Source organism: Euprymna scolopes, chromosome 30 (assembly GCF_053919585.1).
Source record: "Euprymna scolopes isolate OS-2025 chromosome 30, ASM5391958v1, whole genome shotgun sequence".
In the NCBI taxonomy this organism is placed as follows: domain Eukaryota; kingdom Metazoa; phylum Mollusca; class Cephalopoda; order Sepiida; family Sepiolidae; genus Euprymna; species Euprymna scolopes.
The window spans coordinates 39966829-39994558 of NC_136511.1; the positions used below are offsets into that span (position 1 = coordinate 39966829).

At 36.4% G+C, this 27730-nt stretch overlaps 1 protein-coding gene across 1 annotated transcript in view; it reads left to right on the plus strand.

Moving 5' to 3' along the window:
- Positions 1 to 27730, plus strand: part of LOC145254758 (rhomboid-related protein 2-like) — a 247447-nt gene that overhangs the window by 216153 nt on the left and 3564 nt on the right. Inside the window, exons 7-9 of the mRNA XM_080113508.1 lie at positions 5540 to 5640; positions 18863 to 18956; positions 21036 to 21131. Of these exons, the coding sequence (XP_079969634.1) occupies positions 5540 to 5640; positions 18863 to 18956; positions 21036 to 21131 (291 nt within the window). The remainder of the gene's footprint in view (positions 1 to 5539; positions 5641 to 18862; positions 18957 to 21035; positions 21132 to 27730) is intronic.

The window sequence follows — 27730 nt, forward strand, 5'->3', positions numbered from 1 at the left end:
TATTTGCAAGGGAGACAACTCGTTTTATATTATTCAGTAAAAATAGGAGTTATTTCCCTTGTTTCTTTAGGCCTTTTGATTCCTTGGGGAACATAGGGCCGCAACGACACTCCTCCAACGTACCCGGTTCTGGCTGGTCCTCCTCAATTCGGCCCAAGTCATTCTGGTCTCAGCCTTAATGCTTCTGTTCCATTTGTCGGTGCACTGGCTTCCCGAAGGCTTTCACCCGCTCGCGTCATGAAATCTACTAGAAGTCCACAGATGATGTCATTAGGGTTTCTGCATTCATTTGTTGGCCCTATTCTAACCCCCACCTGGAGGACTAGTGAGTGCTCTTAGTCTGATCTCTACCCTTCTGCCAACATAGCTATCCGGGTCCTAGAGACACACAAGCCCCCTAACCACGCTAAGGTTGCACTCGGTAGGTAGTTATTTCCCTTGATGATTTTAATTTTTCGGTCATAATTAGATGTTTCCCTTTTATTAGTTGTTTGAATCAAAAAAAATCCAGGAGTTGTCAACCACCTAAAAAAAAAAAAAGAAGCAACCTACTAGATGCCAGGTGCTAATCTATAATCAGACGATTTGTGATTCTTTTCTTCTGCAGTGGAAATTATTTTCATGACAATGAAGGACACCCTGAAGGGTGCATGCTCTAGGTTCAAGCTATGGTGGAGACCCAGGGCGGCCTCCCTGAGCTGCAGTCAACAAAAGATCATCTAAGAAATGCATTTTGAATTTTTAAAAATACATCAATTATTGGCCAAGATATGACTTTTTTTATTTTCCAAAAGGTGTCAAATTTATCCCGACCACCCTGTAATTTCACACGTGATTGCCTCTGTGTGTGTGTGTGTGTGTGTGTGTGTGTGTGTGTGTGTGTGTGTGTGTGTGCCCCTGCACGTGATTGCGTGTTCAACTGAAATGTTAAAGCTCACGTGTGCAAGTGTGTACGGAAGTGCGTGTGACATCTGTGCGAATTTCTCTCCAACCCCGTCACCCTTACCTCCTGATTTCCAACACCCTCTCCCACACCCCCACGCGCTCTCTCTCTCAATGTAACTCTGAGAAAAATATTGATCTCTCCAAATTCTTGCAAACACTTATCTTATTAGGGAATGGGGGCAGAAAAAGTTGGACATTTTTTTTTTCTTTTTTTTTTTTACATTTTTAGACTAAAAAAAAACACAGTAATATTGAAAGAGTAATATTACCGGATGTTGATGTGTTGGCGGGAAATTATTATTATTATTATTATTATTATTATTATTAGTAGTAGTAGTAGTAGTAGTAGTAGTATCAATAATAATAATAATAATAATAACAATAATAATAACAACAATAATAAGGTAAAACAAGGGTACAGTGTACACAGACAAGTATAATGAGGTGGGGAGATTATTTTGTTCTACTAACAGAATTCGATATAAACGTATAATATTGAATGTATGTTTTGTTTAGTCAGAGTTAGAATTCTGGAATCTAATCTGTATTTCCAACAGAATCCTTCATTCAATCCACGAGCCAAGGTAGATTGTTCTCATTTTGGAAATAGGTTGTCGCTGTTGCAATGACGTTTACCGTGGTCTGGTCAAGCTAGGTTCTTATCTGCTCTGCGCCATGTTCCAAACCATGGAGGCCCAAACATGACAGCTCTCAGCAAAGTCGTAACCAATTAACCAATTGTGATGACACTCTCGAAAGTGACCACATGTGGATCTGAGAGCTCAACCAAATAGTCTCTGATAGTTGTCCTCAGCTGTGCACAAATATGCTTGTATAGGGAGGATCATTTTGCAAATTTGCATAAACCAAAACGTAGATTCCATGAACAAAGCTTCTTTCTTAGAACTGCACGCCTGTGGAACTCTCTACCGCTTGCCTGTTTCCCTCCTGACTTCAACATGGATGTCTTCATGTCCAACATAAACAAATTCCTGATGAACCGCCCCCCCTTCAAGTCCAACATAAACAAATTCCTGATGAACCGCCCCCCTAAGTAATGACACTTTATCAAATCTCCAATACTAATGAATACTGCAATACTATCCCATTGATTACCATACACAAAATTACCCTTACCCCCGAGTGGCTTCTGGGCCTTGATAAGTTGTGACCTTCATGTAAAAAAAAATTAATTCTGCCTTTGGGCAAAACATTTCTTCATGCTGCATACCCAAAACCATCGAAGACATTGCTGCAACAAAACAGATGGCAGAAAATTCAAGCGTTAGCAGGGGATTGTACCCAGGACACAGTTTACTTGCTGGCAACACAGGACATAGCAGATGCAGTTAATGTGTGCTCGTCTGAGCTTCAATCTATGATTTTCCCCCTGTCAGACTTGCACAAAAAAATACTCATCTAGGTACAACTACTATCAACAGTTTCCCCCCACTCTCTTATCTGTGCTGGAACACAGCTTCTGCCTACCTGTGGAGCTCTATTCTGCTGGCCTGCTTCCCGACTATCTTTTCATATGACAGGTACTATGAGTTGAAAAGAAAGTTCTTGCAGAATTTTTAGTTTTGATTTCAAATGACATATTTTCAAATGTCTTCATTATAATACTTTTATTTTACATATCATTTTAAAGACCATTTTTCGTTCTATCCAATCGTTTAAATTACAATCGTTTTAAAACAATTATGTCTTCTTTTCAGAATGTTGAATACAAAATGAGAAATAGCAAATTCGCACAATTTTCTTATTTCAATTCAAGCTAGGCCAAAAAGCTGCTGAAACAGCTAGCGATATCAACGAAGCGTTTGACCCAGGAACCTCTACTGAATGCACAGCACAATGGTGGTTTAAGAAATTTTGTGGTGGCAACGAGAGTCTTGAAGATAATGAGTGTAGTGGTCGGCCATCGAATGTTGACAATAATCAATTAAAGAGATTTAATCGAAGCCAATCCACGGACAACTGTTCGAAAACTTGTTTCTGAATTAGACGTAATGTATATGCTGATTTCTAATGACTTCAGAGAGATTGGAAAAAGAAAAAACTTTATAAATGGGTGCCTCAAGAATTGAATAACCAAAAGAAATACCTTCACGAAGTATAAAATAAAATATGCACCAAGTGTGCTTGAAAGCCAAATCACAACGTAATATTAGGAAAATAAACAAATATTTTACTTGTTTGAAATTTATAACAAATATATTTCAGAGCTATACTCCATCCTCAGTATGTTGTTTTCTTTCTTTTTTTCTTTTCTTCTTTCTTGCCATATTGTAAAGTTGGAGAAAGAAAAGAAAAGTATGTTTGTAAAAAGCCGTGCGTTGTATCTCAGCGGTTGTCTTTTGAAATTTTGGAATACTGCGTAGGCAACGCGAGAATCACGTCAAGGGTGTGAATTCCATATAGAAACGTTGATTTAATTTGAATAAAATAAAATACGCATCAAGTGCGCTTGAAAGCCAAATCACAACGTAATATTAGGAAAATAAACAAATATTTTACTTGTTTAAGATTTACAACATGGCAAAAAAAGAAATTATCACATCAGATTTTGACACACATATTGACCCTAGAGAACAAAGAAAATAGCATATCGGACTTATACACATATATTGACCTGATTGGACAAAGAAAGAATTTTTTGATAAAAGCAAGAGGTTCGACGAACAAAGAGACTGAAAGAGAGACGCACGATCGTTACATCGTAAGCTCGTCAACCCTAACTTCACCTTGTATCACCCTTGCTCGATAGGTCTGACGACCACCGACAGGCAAAATAATTAAATAAAACAGTTTTGTTATGAAACCGTTTCTGTGTTTGATAATCAAACGATTTGAAACAAGCTAGAGTGTATCTATTTATTAGCAGCACGTATCTTCATAGAAATGCAACAAACATGATTATACGTGAACAATAAACAGATAAATCTTTACATTTAAGCCATGGGAGTAGATTGTTCTCCTTCCTTCACATCGACCTGTGACGCAATGGATAAAGTGCTAAGTAATAATCAGATCTGTGTAACAGTCTCTGAAGGTTTGGAGTTCAATTCTCAGTACAGGTGAAACTAAAAATACATTTTTAATAATTGATTTAATTAACTGGAAATGTTTTCTCAATTATTAAATCATTTCTCTCCGATAAGTTCATAAGAGTAGTGGTTGATGGGCAGAAATCAGAGGCTCACAGTATTAATGCTGGAGTCCCTCAGGTCTCCATCCTGGGCCCAACTCTCTTCCTGATCTACATCAATGATCTCCTAAAACACATACTTAAATCATTCGTTGATGACACGACCATCTATGGCAACACATCAAAGGCCGTAAATGACAAAGTTCTCTCCGATTCTCTCTCCTCTGATCTTGATTTGTTTTATCGTTATTTCCATGGCAAGTGCTCGTCTGAGATCCAATCTCTGGTCCTCCCTCGCCAATCTTTCACGAAAGACACCCATCTAGCTGAAACAACTGTCAATAATTTTCCCCATTCTTTATCTGTGTATAAATCAAAACATAGATTCAATGAACAAAGCTTCTTTCTTCTCTGGAACTCTGTTCCGTCTGCCTGCTTCCCACCTGACTACAACTTGGATGTCTTCAAGTCCAACATAAACAAATTCCTGATAAACCGCACCCTTAAGTAAGACACTTTATCAAATCTCCATTACGATTACTATGATATTATCCCATTGGTTACTGTACATGCAATAACCCTTGTCCCTGAGTGGCTTCCGGGCCTTGATAAGTGGTGACTTAAAATAAATAAAAATTTAGCCTTCTATCCAGTTATGGCTGATGGAACAAGAGCAATCTACTAATGCAGATTAAATTGATAAATAATTATCAAAATCGAACTTTGAAAATTTTGAATTGTTCCATGCCTCTGTTTAGTCTCGAAAGACAAAGGATACCCGCTGCAGGGGCAGCTGCGCATGTAATTGTGTGGCAAAGGTTGCGCAATCTCCAACCACACCTCTCCTCAATTGGCACTGCTTGAGTTCAGTAGCAAGGAGAAGTCCAGGACGACTGAATACAATGCCGATATTCATAGGCAGAAAGCACATACAGCGCCTGAAAGTCCCAAATAGTCACCCACCTGGTATTGGCCAGGCTCATCGTTGCTTAACTTTGATGATCTGACGGGATCCGGTGTGTCAAACGTGATTATGCCGTAATATCATCCCCCCTCCCCCATAGCCCGTGAGTCCCTGAAGGGGCATAGGCCATCTACAACCTTTTGTAGATGTTTTTGTAGCGAGGAGTTCTTTTTACAGGGTGAGGGTGCTGACCCCAATTCAAACCTTCCCAGAAGGTACATACAGCGCCTAGCCTTCCCAAATGGTCACCCATCTGGTACTGGCCAGGCTCAACGTTGCTTAACTTTGGCAAGAACCGGTGTGCCAACGTGATTGTGCCATACCTGTAATAACATATGAATTAATTTTCAATTTAAGTCAATTTTTTAAAAATCTTACAAGATAAATTTATATATTAGATCTGTTTTAAGAAGCAAAAGAAAAAGTGTTCTTGTGAGAATTCCTAATTGTTTTTTTGTTTTTTCAATTTTTTCTTTTAGGTTCTTTGGCCCACTCGGTCACTGATCGTTTCATGTTCTTAGCTGGAGCCAGTGGAGGATGTTACGCACTGATTGGTGCTCATATAGCAGCTATTATTGTGGTGAGTCTTTTTTTCTTTCTTTTTTTTTTTTCAGATATCAGTTCCAGTAAACATTACAACATTTTTGACACGATTTACTGTGTTCACCAGATTTTTAATGATGATAAATCTCTTCAGAATTAAATTATTGGAATTCTTTTTTAAGATGAGTAATTTGTATATTTTATTTATTTATTTGCGGACTATTGTCCTCATCTTTCATAGTTGTTGTTTTTAACGATGTTTCGGCCAACTATTCCTCTGGTCTTCATCAGGTCGTTAACCGTGACGAGATAGAAATGCTGAATCTTCAACTGTAATCTTCAGCAATTACTGCCTTCCATAGTTGTCGTCTCACCACGTTTTGGTCAACTAATCCTCTGGCCTACTTTGGGTAGGATTGAAACCACTATCTTCAGACAATGCTCACCTAGAACCATAAAGATTCAATGCCAAAAAATCCAACCTGTATCGCCCTTCAGGGCCCTTGGCGCAGTGGATAGAGACATTGAATCTCTAAAGTTCCAGGTGAGCATTGTCTGAAGACAGCGGTTTCAATCCTACACAAAGTTGGTCAGACGATTAGTTGGCGAAAATGTGATGAGATGACAACAATTATGGAAGGCAGTAATTACTGAAGATTCAGCATTTCTATCCCGTCGCAGTTAACAACCACCTGACGAAGGCCAGAGGAATAGTTGGCCGAAACGTCGTTAAAAACAACTATAAAAGATGAGAATAATAGTCTGAAATAAATAAATAAATAAAATATAGAATTAAACTACTCTCCATCCACTCAGCAATGTGAATTACTTTAGTCTTGCTTATTACCGGCCCCCGACTTTAACGACCGTTTTTTATTTGTTTGTTTTTTTATATCAATTCTACAATTTGGTGGTAGTGGGAGCCAATTAATATAAAGTCATACCAATCAAACAGTGTTAGTTTTCTTCAGTCTATTTCTATAGAGTTCATACATGTTTATTGTTTGAACTCATTTCTTATTGTGAACCTCCCTAGATATATAGAAATTGTGTTCCTACATCAACTATTTTTTTTTTAATTTAGCGGCTGTATTTTCCAGTTTCAATGTTTGCATATTGCCAGAACTGATATTCGTATTTCTCATAGTTTTATTGGTCCCCTGACAAAAGGAGGGTGGACCTGTAAATTCATTCATGTCCGGTCGTCTATCCGCACTTTTCTCAATAACTACGCCTTGGGATTTTTTTTCACATTTTGTACAAACATTAAACATGATATGAGTAAAAAAGTAGCAGAACGGATTTTCCGGGGAACCCCCTATGGCTGCCTTTCGGGTTAAAATGGCTAAAATTGACACTTTTGTGTTTATTAAAAAAAAATTGATGCCTTGGATTTTTATAAAACTTTCTGAAAGTTATAACTAACTGATTTCTATATAATTTTGTTTTTCTATACTTGGTGATAAATTTTATGATGTGCCACAGGGGCTCTTTTAGGGCTAACAAAAACACTCCATTTTTTTTTTTTTTTTTTGACTATTTTACCATATTTGTCCCAAATTTTCTGTATATGTCTATTTAGCAGTTTTGCATGGTGCTGAACTCAAATTTAAATATGTTAAGGCCTTGGGGAATTTTGGGGCTAAATGGAGGTGGGGGGGGGAATGATGGATGAGTCATTTCTTTTTTTGCATGGTGCAGAATTCAAGTTTACATATGTTAAGGTTTAAAACTGCACCGTTTGTTCATTTTCACCAGGATTTGACATCCCTTGGGGAGTTTTGGGGCTAAAATGGGGAGGGGGGGGGCCAATGATAAACTTAATCATTTTTTTTGCCTCGTTTACTGTGTACTCACGGGGGACCCTGCATGCTTCACTTATTCATGTCTTTTATGCTCATGATCTAACAAACTGTTCCGTTCTTTCTCCTCTGGGATCTTCCGACCACTCGGTTGTATCAGTTAAGATACATATTATATGTAATAAGTCTTCAGACGTACTAGTCCACCATACAGTATATCGATACTCTATGGCTGACTGGGATAGCTTCTGTACATTCATATCTGATCTACCTCTTCATTCCATGTTTAAAAAGAATGTGTCCTCTATATTATCAGACCTGACCAAATGGTTAACTGTAGGTATAGACCGATTCATACCATCCAAAAAATTCCAACAAAAACCTAACAACCAGCCTTGGTTCTCCCCAGAATGTGCTGCTGCCATCACACACAGAAATCACTTTTTCCATAGCTACCAACGTAATAGATGTACTGAGACTAAACATGCTTTCAGGACTGCCAGCAACCACTGTAAAAGAGTAATAAAAATGCAAGAGAGCTATATGCTCAATCCGTTACATCCAAAGTAGCTGAGCAGCGACTTGGTTCCCACCAGTTTTGCCAAATAGCAAACAGGATCTTGAACAGAAGCGTGCGTTCTATCTCACTCATGATCAATGGACCTGAGGTCATCTCATCAGCATCAGACAAGGCCAAACTATTTACCAAGAACTTTGCAGCTAATTCTACCCTATGCGACCAAGGCCATCAACTCCCCGTATTTCCTCCTATAACAGACAACACGCTCTGCAACATGCAAATATCTGTGCGTGATGTCGCCAAGCTAATCAAGAACATTGATTCCAGTGAAGCAACTGGCCCTGACGGCATTCCAATTATAGTGTTGAAAAAGCTTCAACCAGAACTTGCCCCCATACTCACAAAGTTATTTAAGCGTTGTCTTAAGGAGAATTGCTTCCTAACATCCTGGAAAACCGCATCAGTATGTCCTGTATTTAAGAATTCAGGTGAGCAGTCATCTCTTCTCAGTACAAACCAATAAGTCTCCTGCGCATCATGAGTAAGTTGCTGGAGTCCCTCATGGGTCCATTCAGGGCCCAACTCTCTTCCTGATCTACATCAATGATCTCCCAAAACACATACTTAAATAATTTGTTGACATTTATGCTGACGACACGACCATCTATGGCAACACATCAAAGGCCGTAAATGACAGTTCTCTCTGATTCTCTTTCCTCTGATCTTGAAGGCATGGTACAATGGGGGAAGCGGTGGCTGGTTACTTTTAATGCATCTAAAACCAAGCTCCTATCTTTACATCGTCAACACTCTAACCCCATCTTGCATCAATTGAAATGGATTGCTCTTGGGGAGATTCCATGTTTTGACAAGCTTCTGGGATTAACCTTTACTCCTGATCTGAAATGGAAAACGTACATCAGATCTGTTGCCAAGGTCGCTGGAAAGATGGTAGGATCCTTCTATCGCTCCAGTAGATATCTAACTGCTGATGCAATTCTCTATCTGTATAAGAGCCAAGTGCGTCCAAGGATGGAGTACTGCTGCCACATCTGGGCAGTAGCTGCTAAAAGCAGCTTATCCTGCCTTGACAGAGTACAAAATAGACTTCGTAGCTTAATGGGAGATGACCTTTTCTCTTTTCTGCAACTTCTCTCCCACAGAAGAAACGTTGGGAGCCTGTCTTTGTTTTATCGTTATTTCCGTGGCAAGTGCTCGTCTGAGCTCCAATCTCTAGTCCGCCCTCACCAATCTTTCACGAAAAACACTCGTCTAGCCGAAACCACTGTCAATAATTTTCCCCACTCTTTATCTGTGCCTAAATCCAAACGTAGATTCCATGAACAAAGCTTCTTACTTAGACGTGTATGCCTGTGGAACTCTCTTCCATTTACTTGTTTCCCACCTGACTACAATTTGGATGTCTTCAAGTCCAACATAAACAAATTCTTGATAAACCACCCCCTTAAGTAATCCAATTTGTCAAATCTCCATTACTAACGATTGCTACGATATTACCCCATTGATTACTGTACACGCAATAACCCTTATCCTTGAGTGGCCTCTGGGCCTTGATAAGTGGTGATTTCCATGTTCAAAAAAAATACTATGGCTAACTTTTAATTTTTCCGTATTGCGCTCAACTCATATGTTTGTTCCTATTCACAAAAAAATGTGACGATAAACGAACGGATATAAGATATTCTAATTCCGACGTCTTTTTTGTTACAAGATTTTCTGTATTATGTGTTTTTGGATGCACCCACCAGGGTCAGAATAAAAGAGGAAAATAGAAATATTCAATAAACACTATCAATTTGTTTTTTATTACTAATGAGTCACAACTTTTACAAGGCCAAAAGCTACTCGAGGTTAAGAGAAGATATGAGATGGATAGATTGCTAGTTGAATGATGAAGACTATTATGAGAAGATTGAAAGTGATGAATAAAGTGAACAAAATATGATTACTTATATGGACGGTTTATGAATGATTGAATTTGAAAACGATCATGTGTTAGTCTGCAGGAAAGCAGTTCTATGATAATGTGTTCCATTCATGGGATATTCTTGAAAACAAACTCTGCTTGTTGGAATTCTGTTTACTGTTAGACACATGGAGGGAAAAAAGGAAAGTCCTTTGCAATTGTGATAGTAAAAGGAGTTCTTGCTGTGAATGTCTTACAAGGAGGGAACAGATATTGGACTTTAGTCAATTTCCATGGAAATAGCGAGAGAGTAGAGAAAGATTAGCAATGTCTACTACGACTTTGATGCTATTAAGCCTAAGCTTAAACCTAAGCTTCTTTCCTTTACAAGAAACCTCAACCATCGATTGCCTTGATTCATAAAACTTTAACTTAAGAGCAACGTCTCTTTTGTGAGAAAGGAGATGTAAGAAATAGAAGCAATCATACCCCCACCTTGATTTTGAAGTCAATTTTGTACATCATCAAGAAAGAGTGCTCTGAGATAAGGTAGCAGTATACTTAGAACCTATATAGGATTACTTAGAACCTATATAGGATTACTCCAGGAGTCAGATATTTTCTTGAAACAAGAGAATGACCCAACCATATTGTCAGAGACCTTAGCATCACATTGGATGTAAGTCTTCCATTATAGATCTGAGCAAAAGAAACTGTAATAACTGTAACTATCCGGTGTTGTCAATTATGCAAAAAAAAAAAAAAAAAAATTGAGGTTATCTCCCTTGCTGATTTTTGTATTTAAGTCAATATTTAAATGTTTCAGATTACCAGTCGTCTGTAGCTAACCGGTGTTTCTGAAAATGTAGAAAAAATGCACAAATTACTCATTTCAAAGAATTCCAATAAAAAAAAAAAATTTTTTTTTTAAAATAACATAATACGGTGCAACAATAACTAATTCTTGCTGCAGATGTTTTACCAACTATTAGAATTAATCAAACACCTTCCTTGGAAATAATGGTAGAGTAGAGACTAGCAATGTCTTTTCTGTGAGAAAGGAGATGTAAGAAATAGAAACAATCATACCCTCACTTTGATTGCAAAGTCGATTTTGTACACCACCAAGAAAGAGTGCTCTGAGATATGGCAGCAGTATTCTTAGAATATGTATTGATTCTTATACAAGTAGAAGATTACTCCAGGAATCTGATACATTCTTGAACAGGAGAATGACCCAACTATATTGTCAGCGACCTTATCATTACATTGAATGTAAGTCTTCCATTTTAAACCTGGACAAAAATTTTGTAAAAAAAAAAAATAATAAAATAACTGTAACTATCTGGTGTTGTCAAAGATGCAGAAAAAAATTATTTACAAAATGGAGAACTATCATATTTAATTAAAATGAGTTATTTCCCTTGCCAATTTTTTTTTTTTTTTAGTTTTAGCTCAATGTTTGAATGTTTCATAATACCAGTCGTTGGTTTTATTGACTGAGTTCGAGTCCAACGATCGGCATTAATTATCACCTTGTACCTACCTGATGTTTTCCAAAGATGTAGAAAGAATTTAGTTGCAAGATGGACAACATTTATTATAATTACTTGAAATGAGTTATTTCCCTTTATTTCGTTACAATCGTGGTGACAGGATGATGGTTTCTTGTTGCGTTCTATATGGGTGAATGGAGCATAGTCAAGTACGTTCTATTGGCATAATGGTAGATGAGAGAAAAATTAGTAATGTCTCTTTTGTGAGAAAGAGACTATAAAGAATAGATCATTCCCCACAACTAATAAAATATAATTTGCTTGAAAGACAATGAAACAGTATGAACATTTCTGTTTGACATTGTCTGAAATTCCCATGGTTCTCGTTATTTATGATGACAAGTCGTGTTAATGTGCATCAAAATTGCTTCATTGCTTCTGTCGATTACAAAATTCGGTTGCACGCAAATGTTTTTTTTTAATTTCTCTGATTAAATAAGTGAATTAATGAATCGTCTACAGCAGAACCCCGGGATATGGCATCAAAAATTAGTAACAAAATACAGTACAGTATATAATACACATGTATAAAATCAAATAACATTATAAATAACACTGTAAGGCGGGGCAAATACCGTAACCAGGGGCCAGGAAAACATTGTATTCAACATCGTAACCTGAAAAAACATATCATAGGGTCACCGTATCCCGGGGTTCTACTGTATTGTAAAGTTTGGACATCGACAAAATAAAATTACAAACTATACACATACTTCATGTCAGCTGTTACTGAATACATATATATATATATATATATATATATATATATATATATATATATATATATATATATATATACGAGCAAACAGTTAATAAAACGTGTTAAAAAACACTTTGAAAAAGAGTTAAAAACATATATAATCTGAAAAGGAAACACTTGATAAGTGGATAGTCCCTAATCCGCGGAGTTTCGAAGAAATACTTTCCTTCTCATCAGAGGGTAGGAATTAGCAAAATGCAGGATCGGATTTTGCATGCAAAAGTATTTGATGAAATAACAAGTAAGTCAAAGATCTTACTTGATAACAAAAAAGTGAAGCAGAGGGAATATGGTGAAGAAAAAGGTGATTACACATGAATGGATAGTCTGGTGGAAGATAAATAATCCATAAGATAAATAATATATATATATATATATATATATATATATATATATATATATTTGTTAGTGATGGGATGATTCTAATATTTTTCCCGATTCTGATATAACTCCCTTAGTTTTACATGTAAAGGAATAACTATCATGTATATAATTAAATAATAATTATTCATTTATACCTACAGACACAAGTGTTTCGTGCTTACGCATTCATCAGTGTAGATAAAGCAAGATAACATGGGATTCGAACCCAACCATGAAGCCACTTTTTGCTCCATTTTGCTAAGCCTCTACCTCAGGGTCACCAAATAATTGCCACATGAATGAAAGGAATAAAGAAATATTAAACGCCGAATTTGAGCGAGTACAATGACAATCTAGAGCGTTCGCACGAACGGAAGTTGTGAACATTGCATATAATTAATGAATTTCTTCATTAATTTGTGTTTTTTTAATGATTATTTCAAATGTTTCATATTATCAACGATGCATATCAAATTTTCAAATAAATTCTAATTACATTATTGTACATTAGTTTACGTCTCTCTTCCATTTCAAGGATAAACTATCGCTCATGCAATGAGTATAAATTTTTACAAAGACTCTGAAGATACAGATGTAAAAATTCTACAAAAAAAAAAAAAAAGCAGACTTTTTTTTTCTGATAAAATTCATCGCTCAACAATATCTAACAATGCCAGCCTGGTGCAGTATTTTTTTTTTTTTTTTAAATTTTTTATTTGTTAGCATATTTTTAAAATTTATACAAAAAAAACAAATAAAATTTTAATTGTAAAGTAAACAATTTTTCTCATTATTCTTTAATGAAAATATGAGTTATCCCCCCCCCTGCTGATTTTGATTGTATTTTTCGGTGATTATTTAAAAACTGTTTTATTTTATCAGTCCGTCTTGGCTCAATAAACTAACATTTTGAATAAGATATAGTAAATACATCGTTATATTGTCAATAACATTGTACAAAAGTAATCAGTAAAAATTGACTATTCAAAAGCAAAATTTCATTTGTCAGTTGAAATGCTATTTGGGTTTGACATTGAAAATTCGACAATAGAACTTTATATGTTTTGAAACAATATCGAGCAGCATTTTTTAGAATTCCTCTAAACCCAATGATAACCGGAGTTTTATATCTTAACGTTTGCAAGATTACCATTTATTAAAAGAGACATAACTTTGGAAATAAAGGTAGACGGCACGTACACCCGTATGCTACAAACAGTGTTAAATATATTTTGGCGACATCATCCCATGAAACAGCAACTTTATGGCAACCTACCTGCCATATCTACTACCATCAGCAAGTGACGTCTATGATTTGCCAGTCATTGCCAGAGAAGCAAACAAGAGCTGGTGAGAAATGTATTGTTGTGAACTCCATGGCACGGGCGTATGAGCATAAGACGGCGTAGATCTACATAGATCCAGCAAATCGAACATGATGCCAACTGTGATCCTGAAGATCTGATCGAAAATAGGTAGATTTGGAGAGAAAGAAAGTCACATTGGTCCGGGCCAGAAGCCCGACCTGATAGATATAGAATTGAGTGGAAAGCCATTCTTATAATAGGAAAATGATCTAAAAAGAAATAACTCTATCGTAGAGAAATGGAAATTATCCAATTGCAAAAGTAGTTGTCTCAAGCAAAAATGAGCAGTATTGATTTAGTCACAGAAAATTTGAATTGTAAAAAAGAATTACAGGTAAAGAATGGTAGTATTAATTCAATCATGGTCAGCAGTGGTCATCCTCTCAGATCAAGACGAAAACATTTGACTGAAAACTTCAAGAGATTCAGTATATTTTATACAGCGTTTCTGGTACTTGATTAGTTTTTTCTTAAATATTATTTTTTATTGGAATTCTTTAAGATGAGTAAATTGTGTATTTATCTATTTATTTGTGGTTGTTGTTTCACCACGTTTCGGCCAGCTTGTCCTCTGGCCTTCTTTAGGTGATTAACCGCGACGGGATAGGAATGCTGAGTCTCTTAACTGCATCCCCAGTAATTACTGCCTTCCATAGTTGTTGCTATCTCACCAACTTTTGGCTCACTAAACTTCTGGTCTACTTTTGGGTAGGATTGAAACCGCTATCTTCAGACGATACTCACCTAAAACCATAGAACAACTACAATAACTATGAAGTCCGCAAATAAATAAATAAATGAATACACAAATTGCTCATCTCAAGGATTTCAATAAAAAATAATAAATCAAACATTCGATACACACCCGACAATGGAAGACCAAAATGAAGAACTTGGATTTATAAAACTCAAAAATCCAACCTTCGGGGCCCGTGGCGTACTGAATAGAGTTGTCAAATCTCTAAAGTTTCAAGTGAGCATTGTCTGAAAATAGTGGTTTCAATACTACCCAAAAGCAGGCCAGAGGTTTACTTGGCCAAAACGTGGTGAGATAACGACAACTATGGAAGGCAGTAATTACTGGGGATAAAGTTAAGACTCAGCATTCCTATCCTGTCGTAGTTAATCACCTGAAGAAGGCTAGCGGATGAGTCAGCCAAAATGTGTTGAAACAAGAACAACTATGAAGATGACGATAACAGTTTACAAATAAATAAATAGTTCGTTCTTATCACCTCTGGCTATAAATATAATCGTCCAACTCTTTGTAATCACACCCAATACGATAATATCAAAAATATTGCGACAACTTTGAACTACTGTTCAGTGATGAAAATTCTATTTCAAACTATCTAACTTTCAAGTCAATTTATTTTCAAACAGTTTTGAAAATTTTAGGTTTAAAATTTCAGAGTGTTTTTCATTTTGCCATATAAGTTTAACATAAATTGAAAAGCATTTTCCTTAATTTTTTTACTGAATTAAAAAAGAAACCGCTAGACTTTGGAATTACCTTCCTGCTACCTGCTTCCCTGACTGTACTGATATGCAGAAGTTTAAATGTAACGTAAACCAACATCTTGTTAATCTTTCTAAGGCATCGTCCCAATTAGTAGGCTCTTAAGTGGCGACAAGCATTGTTTGATGTGAAGATGAGCAAAAAAAAAAAAAAAAAAAAAAAAAAAAACTAATACGATTGATTGGGCAACACATGTTCAGATTATTAAGAAAAAAATAATACAAGTATAGAACAAAAGACAACGCAATGGAGTTTCATTCTATATTAATAAACAACTTTATTTGTTATCTTCGTTAGTAGAAGAGAGAAACGAGTTTTTAGCACGTGGATTGTTTTGTTATGTTAATTTAACGTACATTTGTCTTGTCCACTGAATTTTTTCTGATATTTAACAAAAAAAAAAAATCATATTTAAAAACCAAACTGATTTACAACAATAAAAGCTTATTTTTGAGACGAGGTGGTTGAATTTTTTGGTAAATCCCTTGAGCAGCAATAGACTGCAAAGCTTTGAACCACACACACACACACACACACACACACACACACACATTGTTCGTTCTGAAAGAAATCGTCTCCGTTATTGGCAAAATTTCAGTGCCTAAAAAAGAAATGAAGACACAAAGGTGGAGTTCCCGCTGAGAATAGAACTCCCTTAAGTGCAAACAGATTGCTGAACTTTGCCCCCGCCACGCCCCTTCTCCCTTGGGAAGGACATCCAACAACGTGGACCGTTCGGAGTTCGGACTTGTGGAAGAAAATCTTTTAAAAGGAACATTCTAGCCTAGCAGGTTGTCACATTGATTTTTTCCCCTCCCTTAACAGTTTCACTGCGTTCTCGAATGGACATTCTGAGATCTGCAAGTCAATTTATAAAAATAGGAACAATTTGTGAAGCGGGGGAAGTTGGGGGGGGGGGTTCTAGTCAAGAAAAATTGGCTGCTGAGGGGTTGGTGGCGAAAATCAATAGTTTCTGACAAGTTTTGCTGTATTACCCATAACTTTATTTTTTCGACAGGTTCATCTGTCTTCGCGCTATGATTTCCAACATCAGAAAGTATCAGCGCTTCTTTTCATGTATCAGGTTTATTTTTGAAGCGTATTTTTATCATTTTAATTTTATTAATTGCGAACCTAGCGTTGTCCGCGAGAAAAAGGAAAAAATACTAAATAACTGTCATGTATACAAAGAAACGGAAATTAATTTTGCATGACTTTAATTTCGTCATCAAATTATTTTGCGAAACAGGAATATCTCAAAAAAAAAAAAAAAAAAAAAATCTTAATATTTGACGTGGTGCTTGTAAAGATAGAGTCGACAGATCGATTTTTAAAAAAAAATATATAGTTTTAAGCAAAAAAAAAAAGTACTTAATTGTCGCGCCGAAAATAGTAATATATCCAAAAAATTACGAAAATTCATCCAGTAGAACAACTGCTATTGTGTTTTTAGTAATAAAACAAAAAAGTATACCGCTATGGTCTAAAACAGTATGTCCGCCATTAAAATGACGAAAAGGGAGATAAGTATGCCCCCGGTATTCGCAATCTTCAAACTGTTCACATCTAAGGAAAATGCAATTTCCCACAATTTTGTGTAAAAATTGATTTTTATTATAAATACTTTTCTACTCTTAATTAAAAATGAATTGTATAACAATAAAAAGTAAATTTACCAATAAATTATTTAATTCCTTGTCCTATTTCTTATTACTTGACCTGTCAGACAAAGGGGGGGGGGAATAAAACTTATTTATTTTTTACAAAGATTTTTAGCATAAAAATGAAAAAAAAAAAAGAAAAGCAGTCTGCCAGTCCGTCTAAATTAAAATCGATTGCTTCTTGTTCTTGATATAAGAATCCCAGGTGGCTTGGATGACGTGCCTAATCATTACACGAATAGAGAATCAGCAGAAGCAGTTGTCGTGCCTTGTCATACATTTGCCGTGCCTTAAATGATCATACATAATTAGTAAAACCATATTGTGCAAATATTTGGAAAAATATATTTGGAAAAAAATTAGAAAGATGTTAAGGAACATTTACGGGACAAAACCTTAACCATTTATTCGAACCGTTTATTCATTGAATTGTGCGCAAGAAGAATTGCGTTTCTGCGTGGAAAAATTCTGTTATTAGAAATAACTAGATGTCCTTACCCGATGTTGCTCAGGATGCAGTGAAGTCATTTTAGTTTTTAATATTTATTTTTTTGTCCACTTTTAAACTTAAGGTAGTATATTCTTCATTTTAAAATGAGGTATCCTTCTGGTTGATTTTTATTTTTAAGTGTTTATTTAAACATGTTTATTTAAACATGTTTCATATTAGTAATCGTTTGGGCTGGAGTAAGTAATATTGGGGGCTTGTCCTGTTTTACCTCAATATTAAAAAATATATATAATTGCACAAATACTTCATTGTGTACTTACCTGTTAGGTTAAAAAAAAAAGTCTGTGCACTAAAATTTACATGTGTGCATACAGTATACTTTATAAAATAGAATAAAATTTGATTGGTGAACAATTTCCGGTCGGTAACATTATGATGATTATGATATTTAAACTTTGAATTATGTCGCTTGGTGATTGACCTGGTGTAAACAGAAAATGGTGCCGTTAAAAAATGTATTGGCGCTTCCACAGTATTGGGACGAAATTTCGGAAATCGTAAAACTGAATTTCACATAAAGACAATGGTATCTACGTATTCCTTGATTTTTAAGATGATTATATCCAAAAAATTACGAAAATCGATAAGGTAGAAAATTATTTATTAAAAAAAATAAAAATATAATTTGATGAAAACGATCGTAAGACACAGGAGAGTTCAAAATGGAAGTAATTTTCCGTTTCGATTTAAATGAGATGGCGGCAATTTTTCTACTACGATTAAAGTTTTTTTTTTTTTAAATAATTCAATAATATTCAGGTAATTCCACTGCATAACTTGGAAGCTACCATTGTAACTTATTAGAATTGACAAAAAAATCTGTTGAAACCATTGTTTTTTTTTTTATCTGAAAACTCCATTTATCGACTACAAAATCTCGAAATGTAGAAGCGCCCTGTATATAAAAAAAGGATACTTGATGAAGTTACTTAATTTTTGTCTACTGTCTTTTAAACATAATACATAAGTATATAATGAAATATTTGTACCATTCCGTTCATTTTCTGTTTACAAACAATTTAAATATTGGCATAAAACTGGATAAGCGCCATTTTTTTTTTTTTAATAAATTGAGGCTAAGTATGTTATCATATTCCCAATAACATGGTACAACAATAGCACATAAAAATTGGCTAGTTAGAAGCAAAATTTGATTTGTTAGATTAAATGCTATTTGGGTCTGACTTTGAAAATATGACAGGATAGCTTTATATGTTAAATGAATTTTTTGGATATTTAATACTTTTATTTTTATTTATTCCTTTATTTACAGAATTGGAAAGAGATGAATTATAAATGTTGGGAAGGTTCCTTTCTGCGCATGTTGCTCAGCGCTCCAGTCCGTATCACTGTTCTCCTGGTCTTGGGTAACATTTTTCATTTCTTCTCCGATGTTGTTCAATTAAAACAGACTTGCTACAAAAATATGCGCCCACAAAACATTTAAATTAAAATTTGCATTAAGGGTTGCAATATTTATTGATGTAAAGTACGATTTCAAAAAAAAAATTGGAAGGTTCTATTTATAAACAAGGGTGATAAGATTTGACCAATCAGATAAAATCACGCTCTACTACCAACCAATCAGAAACTGGAATCACTCCAGAAAATATATTGAACCACTTAGCATTCTTGCACACAACTTTTCACCTTCACACGGTAAAGAGCTCTGCTAACCATCTCAAGACTTTTTCAAATTGGCTACCTACCGGGAACTCTGCTCTTGGTCTTCATCTGCAAGTTTTTACAATTCTAAAACTTCTCTGAATTGACACTGCCATTTTATTTGGAGCAACATTTCTCTTCTGAAACTAAAACGGCTTAAAACTAAAAACTTAAGGAAATCGACATGTTGCACCCCTCTACCCGTTTTCCAAGTAGGTGCTTCGAACTACAAACCTTTGTACCTCCTCGACATAAATACCCCCGACAAAACCGACAAGCAGCAAAATCTCACTCCATACACCGTAGAAATACCCAGATGTAAAAAAAAACCTTCAACTATCCTAGTTTCTTCTAGAACTGCTAGACTTTGGAATTCTCTTCCGGGTTCCTGCTTCCGTGACTGTACTGACATCAGAAGTTCAAGTTTAATGTAAACAGACATCTTGCTGCTCAACTCCCTACATAGTATCTCTGCAAATTATGTCCCAGATAGTAGTCCCCTACATCCATGTGGCACTGTGCCTTGTTTGGGGTGAAAATGAAAAAAAAAAGTCTGCATAAAGAAGCAACATTTCAGGATCTTTGTTTGTCAAGACAATTGGATTCCTCTCGGCTATTATCTGGAGAACTTTGTAATGCATAGCACTACAAGATGACGTTTTAATTATTTTAACTTATATAATCAACTACATTTTTTTCCTGTTTAAAAAAACTGCAAAAACTTATAGTATATTGACTTAGAATGAGTGTTTTATGTCAAATTGGTTGAATATGGTTAAATTTATGCCAATTTTTGCATTAATTCCTAACTCTGCATCGAATGGATACCATGATACTTAGTTCGCTACCTCTTATAACAAATGTCCATATAAAATTTTAACTAGATTGGTCCAGTAGTTTCTGAGAAATTGGAACCGACAAACAGAAATATAATATAGATCAAGATGACGGGGAAATAATCTATTTCGTACATTTCAATGGCAAGATAACAGGCAGATGATGATAGGTTTTACAAAAGAATTTCCGTCCCCTAGATGGATGATCTAGCAGGCCATCTCGTCGAGTAATGTAGCTTTGCACTTGTGTATCATATCAGGTATTTTGTTATCCTCACTTAGTAAAAAAAGAAAATGTAGCAACCGACACCCCCTACATCACAGGCAGAGACTACTTCTCATGACTTTGGGATTTAAAATCCATTTTCTCACTGGCTTGTCCAATCACGTGACTGAGTATATAAAAGACGAAATCACGAATCTTTAATCCTCTTTGATCCTGACCCTGCTAGGGGGGGGGACATTAGCCTGGACCTTTGGCTCTCTCCAAACTCACATTTATTTCCACGTGCTGTACCCAAACGAACATTCTTTGTCATGCTAAAGAACATACAACTCACACTCACGCACGCCAACACATTAATACACTTTGCCCTCTCTTTCTCCTTTAATCAGCTTCCTTTGTTCCGGCGACTACTAGCTATAACCACGTGTGGAGTGAGCTATTCTCTTCTTCAACAAGCCGGCAATATATTAATTCTCTTTCTACACAAGAACACTTCTACCTACTAACACGTTTCTCTCTTGTACGCATCTAATAAAGTTTGTTTATTAATATAGAATGAAACTCTATTGCATTGTCTCACTTCTATAAACACATTAAGTTTAAGATTCTTCTTCCATGAATTTATTAACAATTCCACACAAGTTTTTTTGTTTTTGTTTTTTGTGTTACTTTTTTATTTTACTTTGAGAAATGCTAAATTATTCTTGCTCTATTTTCAGTTGTAACTGATACCGGAAGTGCCATTTACAGACGTTACACGGTTCCTGGGGGCACCAAAGTAGGAATCTCAGCTCATCTTGGAGGAATGCTAGCAGGTAATTTTTATTTATTTATGCCCGTTTTATGACCTATCGGTCGTTTTTGTGGAGGGTGTAAAGCAGCTGTGTTAGGAATATCGGTTATTGTCAAGCAAAGTCCCCAGACGCTTGCTGCGGTCCTGTCAGTCTAAAATCAAACATCATAAAAATCGTATCCAATAAAGAATATTCCCCAAAGTTTTCTTATTTATTATTTATTTGTTCAGTTTATAATTTATTTGTTCAGTTTATAATTTATTTGTTCAGTTTATAATTTATTTGTTCAGTTTATAATTTATTTGCCCTTTAACCTACGTTACCTAAGTTAACCTAAGTTACCCCCCCCTTAATATAAAAACGAGTAAAATGTAAACGCATAAATGGAAGAACCGCAGCAAATAAAATATAAATAAAAATAACAAACAAGTGAAGCATGCATGATCTCCCGTGAGTGCACAGTAAACGAGGCATAAAAAAGATGACTAAGTTCAGCATTGTCTCCCCACCCCCACCCATTTAGCCTGAAAAATACTCAGCGGACGTCAAATTCTGGTGAAAATGAACAAACGGTGCAGTTTTAGGCCTTAAGATATGTAAATTTGAGTGGCCATCATTTGCCCCCACCCCCACCCCATTTAGCCCCAAAAGTCCCCAAGGTTTTAACATATTTAATTTTGAGTTCAGCACCATGCAAAACTGCTAAATTGATATACACAGAAAATTTTGGACAAATATAGTAAAATAGTCCCAAAAATGGAGTATTTTTTATCAGCCCTAAAAGAGCCCCTGGGGCACACCCAAGAGTTTTTTTTGTTTTGTTTTTTTACATGGAGTTCACCACTTATCAAGGCCCAATGGCCACTCGGGGATAAGGGTTATTGTGTGTACAGTAATCAATGGGATAGTGTAGCAATAGTATTGGAGAATTGATAAGGTATCATTACTTGGGGGGGGGCGATTCATCAAGAATTTGTTTGTGTTGGACTTGAAGACATCCAGGTTGAAGTCAGGAGGGAAACAGGCAAGCGGAACAGAGTTCCACAGGCGTGCAGTTCTAAGAAAGAAGCGTTGTTCATGGTATCTACGTTTTGATTTAGGCACAGATAAGGAGTGGGGAAAATTATTGACAGTGTTTTCAGCTAGTCGGGTGTTTTTTGAAAAAAGATTGGCGAGGGGGGACCAGAGAATGGAGCTCAGACGAGCACTTGTGATGGAAATAACGATAGAACAAAGACAGGCTTGCTACGTCTCTTCTGTGGGAAAGAGGTTGCAGGGAAGAGAAAAAGGCATCCCCCACCAGGCCACGAAGTCTATTTTGTACTCTGTCAATGCAGGATAGGCTGTTGTTAGCAGCTACCGCCCAGATGTTGCAGCAGTACTCAATCCTTGGACGTACTTGGCTCTTATATAGATAGAGAATTGCATCATTAGTGAGATATCTTCTGGAGCGGTAGGAGGATCCTACCATTTTCCCAGCGACCTTGGCAACAGACTTGATGTACGTGTTCCATTTCAGATCAGGAGTGAAGGGCAAACCCAGAAGCTTATCAAAACATGGGGCCTTCCCTAGACGAGAGCCATCCATTTCAATTGATGCCAGATGGGGATCAGAGCGTTGATGATGTAGAGATAGGAGCTTGGTCTTAGATGCATTAAAGGTAACCAGCCACCTCTTTCGCCACTGTACCATGTGCTCAAGATCAGAGGAGAGAGAATCAGAGAGAACATTATCATTTACGGCCTTTGATGTGCTACCATAGATGGTCGTGTCATCAGCATAGATGTCAACGAAAGATTTTAGTATGTGTTTTGGGAGATCATTGATGTAGATCAGGAAGAGAGTTGGGCCCAGGATGAACCACTGAGGGACTCCAGCATTAATACTGTTGGCCTCTGATTTCTGCCCATCAACCACTACTCTTATGAGTCTATCAGAGAGAAATGATTTTATGATCGAGAAAACATTTCCAGTTATACCGTAGCTGGAAATCTCGTGAAGTAGGCCTTTATGCCAAACCTTATCGAAGGCCTTTGACATGTCAAGAGCAATTGCCCTAGAAATGAAACCTTTGTCGAGAGATTCGCTAATCCTATGAAATATAACCGTTAGAACATCTGCTGTAGATCTAGCAGAACGGAAACCATATTGTGTGTCGCTAAGAAGGTTATTTCTGCTGAGGTGGTTGACTACTTCTCTATTTATTGTGGATTCCAGCAACTTACTCATGACACACAGGAGACTTATTGGTCTGTACTGAGAGGGGAATGACTTATCACCTGAATTCTTAAATATAGGGCATACTGAGTTATCGCGAAGTATAGACAAACAAAATTATATAGAAATCAGTTAGTTACAATTTTTCAGAAAGTTTTATAAAAATCCAAGACATAAATTTTTTTTAATATACACAGAGGTGTCAATTTTAACCATTTTAATCCCGAAAGGTGGGGAGGGGAGGCCGGAGTTTTCCCGGAAAATCCGTTCTGTTACTTTTTTTACTCATATCATATTTAATGTGTATGCAAAATGCCAAAAATATTCCAAGGTGTAGTTATTGAGAAAAGTGCTGACAGACAAACGGACAAGGGTGAATTTACAGGTCCACCCTCCTTTTGTAGGGGGACAAATAAATTATTTAATAATACAAAAATAAATAAAGTTAAATATCAAATGTAAAAAGAAAATCAAGTGCCAACACATACCAACAAACAAATTTCCAGTTTCTGCAAAATAGCCTGGCCTAATAGAATAGCAAGGATTACAGTGTGGTATCTGTTCTGATGCTGCATTTCAACCTTTTCTGTCCTTGGTCGGTGGAGGAGAAATCCTTCATTACTGATGCAAATTTTATTTTTGTTCCTATCCAGAGTGTAAGAGGTTGGTTGATATTCACCGATGCCTGGTATCACAGCTGTGTGTGTGCAGTGTGCAGTCAGCACCAACCCTATTCAGGGTTTAACCGGCTTCCTCCGAAGGAGGAAGTTTCATGGGAGTATGAAATTCACAAGCGGTCCCCAGTCGCATGTATATCCCCGTTAGGGGAGATGACAACGTTAGGTTTTTGCAACTTTTTGCAGGGAGGTGTCAACATCCTCCTACATGCAGCACCTGGTCTTCCAAAATTGGTCACCCATTTTAGTAATGACCAGGCTCTATGTTGCTTAACTTCGGTGATCTGATGGGAACCGGTGTGTCAACGTGATTATGCCGTATCACGTTATCACAGCTGTGGCGTGAGCATAATAAATATCTCTCAACCCTTAACAAAATAAATAAATAAAATTAAAAATAAAATAAATAAAATTTAAAAAAAAAATTTTTAATGAAAAGATGTCAGTAATTAGCAATATGAAGACCGGTTTCAACATTTAATATAGAAATTTATTAAAGAAAGTATAATTTTTTTTATGTATGTGTGCTTTGTCGTCGCAGTAGAGAAGAAATAGTAGTTTGTTTTTGATTTCGGGTTTAAATAAGTCTTTCTGGACTGAGGAAATAATGTTCCTTAAAAAACATAAGACGAAAAGGAATTAAATTTTCATGAGAATTTAGGTGCATGATGCGTTCGAAGTCATGTTAGTATTTTTTACATTCCACTAGACGGAGTCAGCAGCATTGTTTACCGGTAAAACTGCATCTTGAACTGGCTGGACTGGACTGGTTTAATTTACACGTAGTGTCTTTTATTTCCCTTGGGTAGCTCCAGTGATTTGAAATTTGAAAGATTTGAGAAATGTGCTTTTCTTCGAGCGCTGATTGGACAGAAAGTGGATACTCTCTGTCACGTGGTATCCTCTGTTTTACGTCCGCACGAAAAAACGAAGTTTTACTTTTCATCTCCACAGTACTTGCGTTGGTGGATACAACAAATGTGCCCGTGACTGAAATGTTATTTCTTTTCATGTCAATAAGGAAGAATAAAACTTGAAAGCAGTCCGAAAAAAAAAAGTGACATCCTCAAATTTGAGTCGGTGTAATTTTGAAAGAAATGGGCCGCATGTGGTCGCGTGGTGTATTGGATGTTTGTGTCCGTTTAAAAGAATACCGTTGTGTTGAGCAAAAAGGCAGAATGTCGAAGGTGATAATTCCTTGTCATTCCCTGGTTTGTGGCGATATGTCGTAGATCCATATAAGTCTGGAAATGAGTCTGCAGACGTAACGGGTGCATGTGAGTCTGCAGACGTAACGGGTGCATGTGAGTCTGCAGACGTAACGGGTGCATGTGAGTCTGCACAGTCAAAGTACAAGTGGGTCTCTATTGGTTTATCGACATTGTGTAATAATCCGACGTGCTTGTAATGAGCTCGTTCTGAAAGCGTTGCGCATGGTTGGCCCAGGTGTTGGGGCGTTATTAAATTCTGCATGTGTGAAAATCTCTGTTGTGCTCAGGGTGGCCATAGTTGGCGTGAGAGCATTTTTCTGCATTGTGTCGCGAGCTCCATGGTTAAATATCATATTGATTAGGCATTGATAATCACCCCTGGCAATGCCGTCGGTAAAATCCTGTTGGTTGGCTGGTCTTCTAATGTGCTACGAGAATGTTGATCTGTAAGAGGTCCATGTGTGTTTTGGCCGCCAATTGACTGTCATCGGAATTCAATTCATAGAAAAATCGTGTTTAATTTTCGATTTTTAATCGATTATTCGCAAAAATCGGTAATTTTTTTTAGACCAGTGTCGTTATTTCGTAAGGAGGTCCGTGGATACGCGTGTTGTTGATTTACTGACGTCGTATTAGAAGATTGAAAAAGAAAGATCGGTTTCACTCGTTTTTCTTTTCTTTCTTTCGGCGTCTGGTCGTTCATTTTTTTCTTTTAAGTTGAGAAACCAAAGGGTATGGTCGACTATCCAAAAAGGCGGGACTTTAACCAATACGGCCTGTGTGGCACTGTGGCAGTGATCGATGATAGTGTCGCTCTTCATTGTGGGTAATCAGTCCGCTTGCTCGGCTAATTAACTGACGCTGGATTCACCAGTGTGAGGGATCGTGTTTTTTAGAGCTGCATCTTGAACTGGCTGAACTGGATTGGTTTAATTTACGTGCGGTGTCTTTTATATCTCTTGGGTGACTCCAGCGAGGCTGTCAGAAAAGATTTGAGAAATGATTTTTTCTTCAAGCGCTGCTTGGACAGAAAGTGGATAGATACCCTGTGTCACGTGGTATGCTCTGTTTTACGTCCGCACGAAAAGTCAGTTTTACTTTTTATCTCCACAGAATTTGCGTGCGTGTATACGGCAAATGTGCGCGTAACTGAAATGTTATTTATTTATTTTAATGTTTCTGGCGTAGCACTAGTGCCCCATTTTGGGGAGCTGAATTTTCCTCACACAGACTTTTTGTCTAACTCTGCCCTCGTGGGGAGGAAAGTAAATAGGAACAATCATAAAAAATAAAGTAAATGAATAAAGATCAGTTAAGGGTTAAGGTAGTCAGATAAGGTCCGAAAATTTAGCCTCTTTCTGAGTTTGAGGAAAGATGGGTTTGTCAACGGTGTCGCTGGAGAACCTTTGAATAAACGTGGCAAAACATTAACCCTTTCAACATGGGTATAAACAGTATGAGCAAGTTTTGGAGTTGCTATAACGAGGCGAAAGCGTTCTTAAGGGAGGAGAATATTTTAAGAACATTGTCAAGCAAATAGTTTTACAGGAATAATTAACCTCTTGGAACTGTTTAATTGTAAAAAAAAAAACAAAAAAAAAACATTCCTAATATTTTTATATTAGGTCCACCACCACAATTTTCTATAAAATCGAAACTTTTAGAGGGTTTCGACTATGCTGAATGAGAAAATCTAATTTAGATTTTGCAGAGACAAGTAGTTTTCGAGATGTAAAGATCTGTATTATGCACTGTAATTCACTGGCGGCCATGTTTGTATGCGTGCAATAAACAAATAGATCCACCTCCACAATTTTCTTTAAAAATGTTAAGAACGGCTTTCGGAATAAACACCCCTAACCTCGAAAGCCGTTCTCAACATGGGGAGGAGGTTGGGGGATATCTATACTACGTTGGGTACTCTTGTAAAAAAAAGAATACAAAAAAGAAAAATTATAATTCTTTGAAGTGTTGAATTTAAAAAAAAAAAAAGAAAAGCTAATTCTAAAATGTCTATAGTAATAAATGCTCGAAAATTCTTTGAATTGCTTCTTGTTTTCTTTTAACTTATCTTGCCTTTGGTAACATTTATTTGTATATATATTTTTTTTTTTTTACATGGGCGTCACCATTTATCAAGGCCTGAAGGCCACTCAGGGATAAGGGTTATTGCGTGTACAGTAATCAATGAGATAGTATTGTAGTAATCATTAGTATTGGGGGTTTTCATAGTGTCTTACTTAAGGGAGCTGTTTGTCAGGAGTTTGTTTATGTTGGACTCGAAGACATACAAGTTGTAGTCAGGTGGGAAACAGGCAAAAGGCAGAGAGTTCCACTGGCGTGCAATTCTAAGAAAGAAGCTTTCTTCATTGAATCTACATTTGGATTTAGGTACAGATAAAGAGTAGGGAAAATTAGTGACAATAGTTTCAGCCAGACAGGTGTTTCTCGTGAAAGATTGGCAAGGGGGGCGAAGGATTGGAGCTCAGACGAGCACCTGCCATTGAAATAACG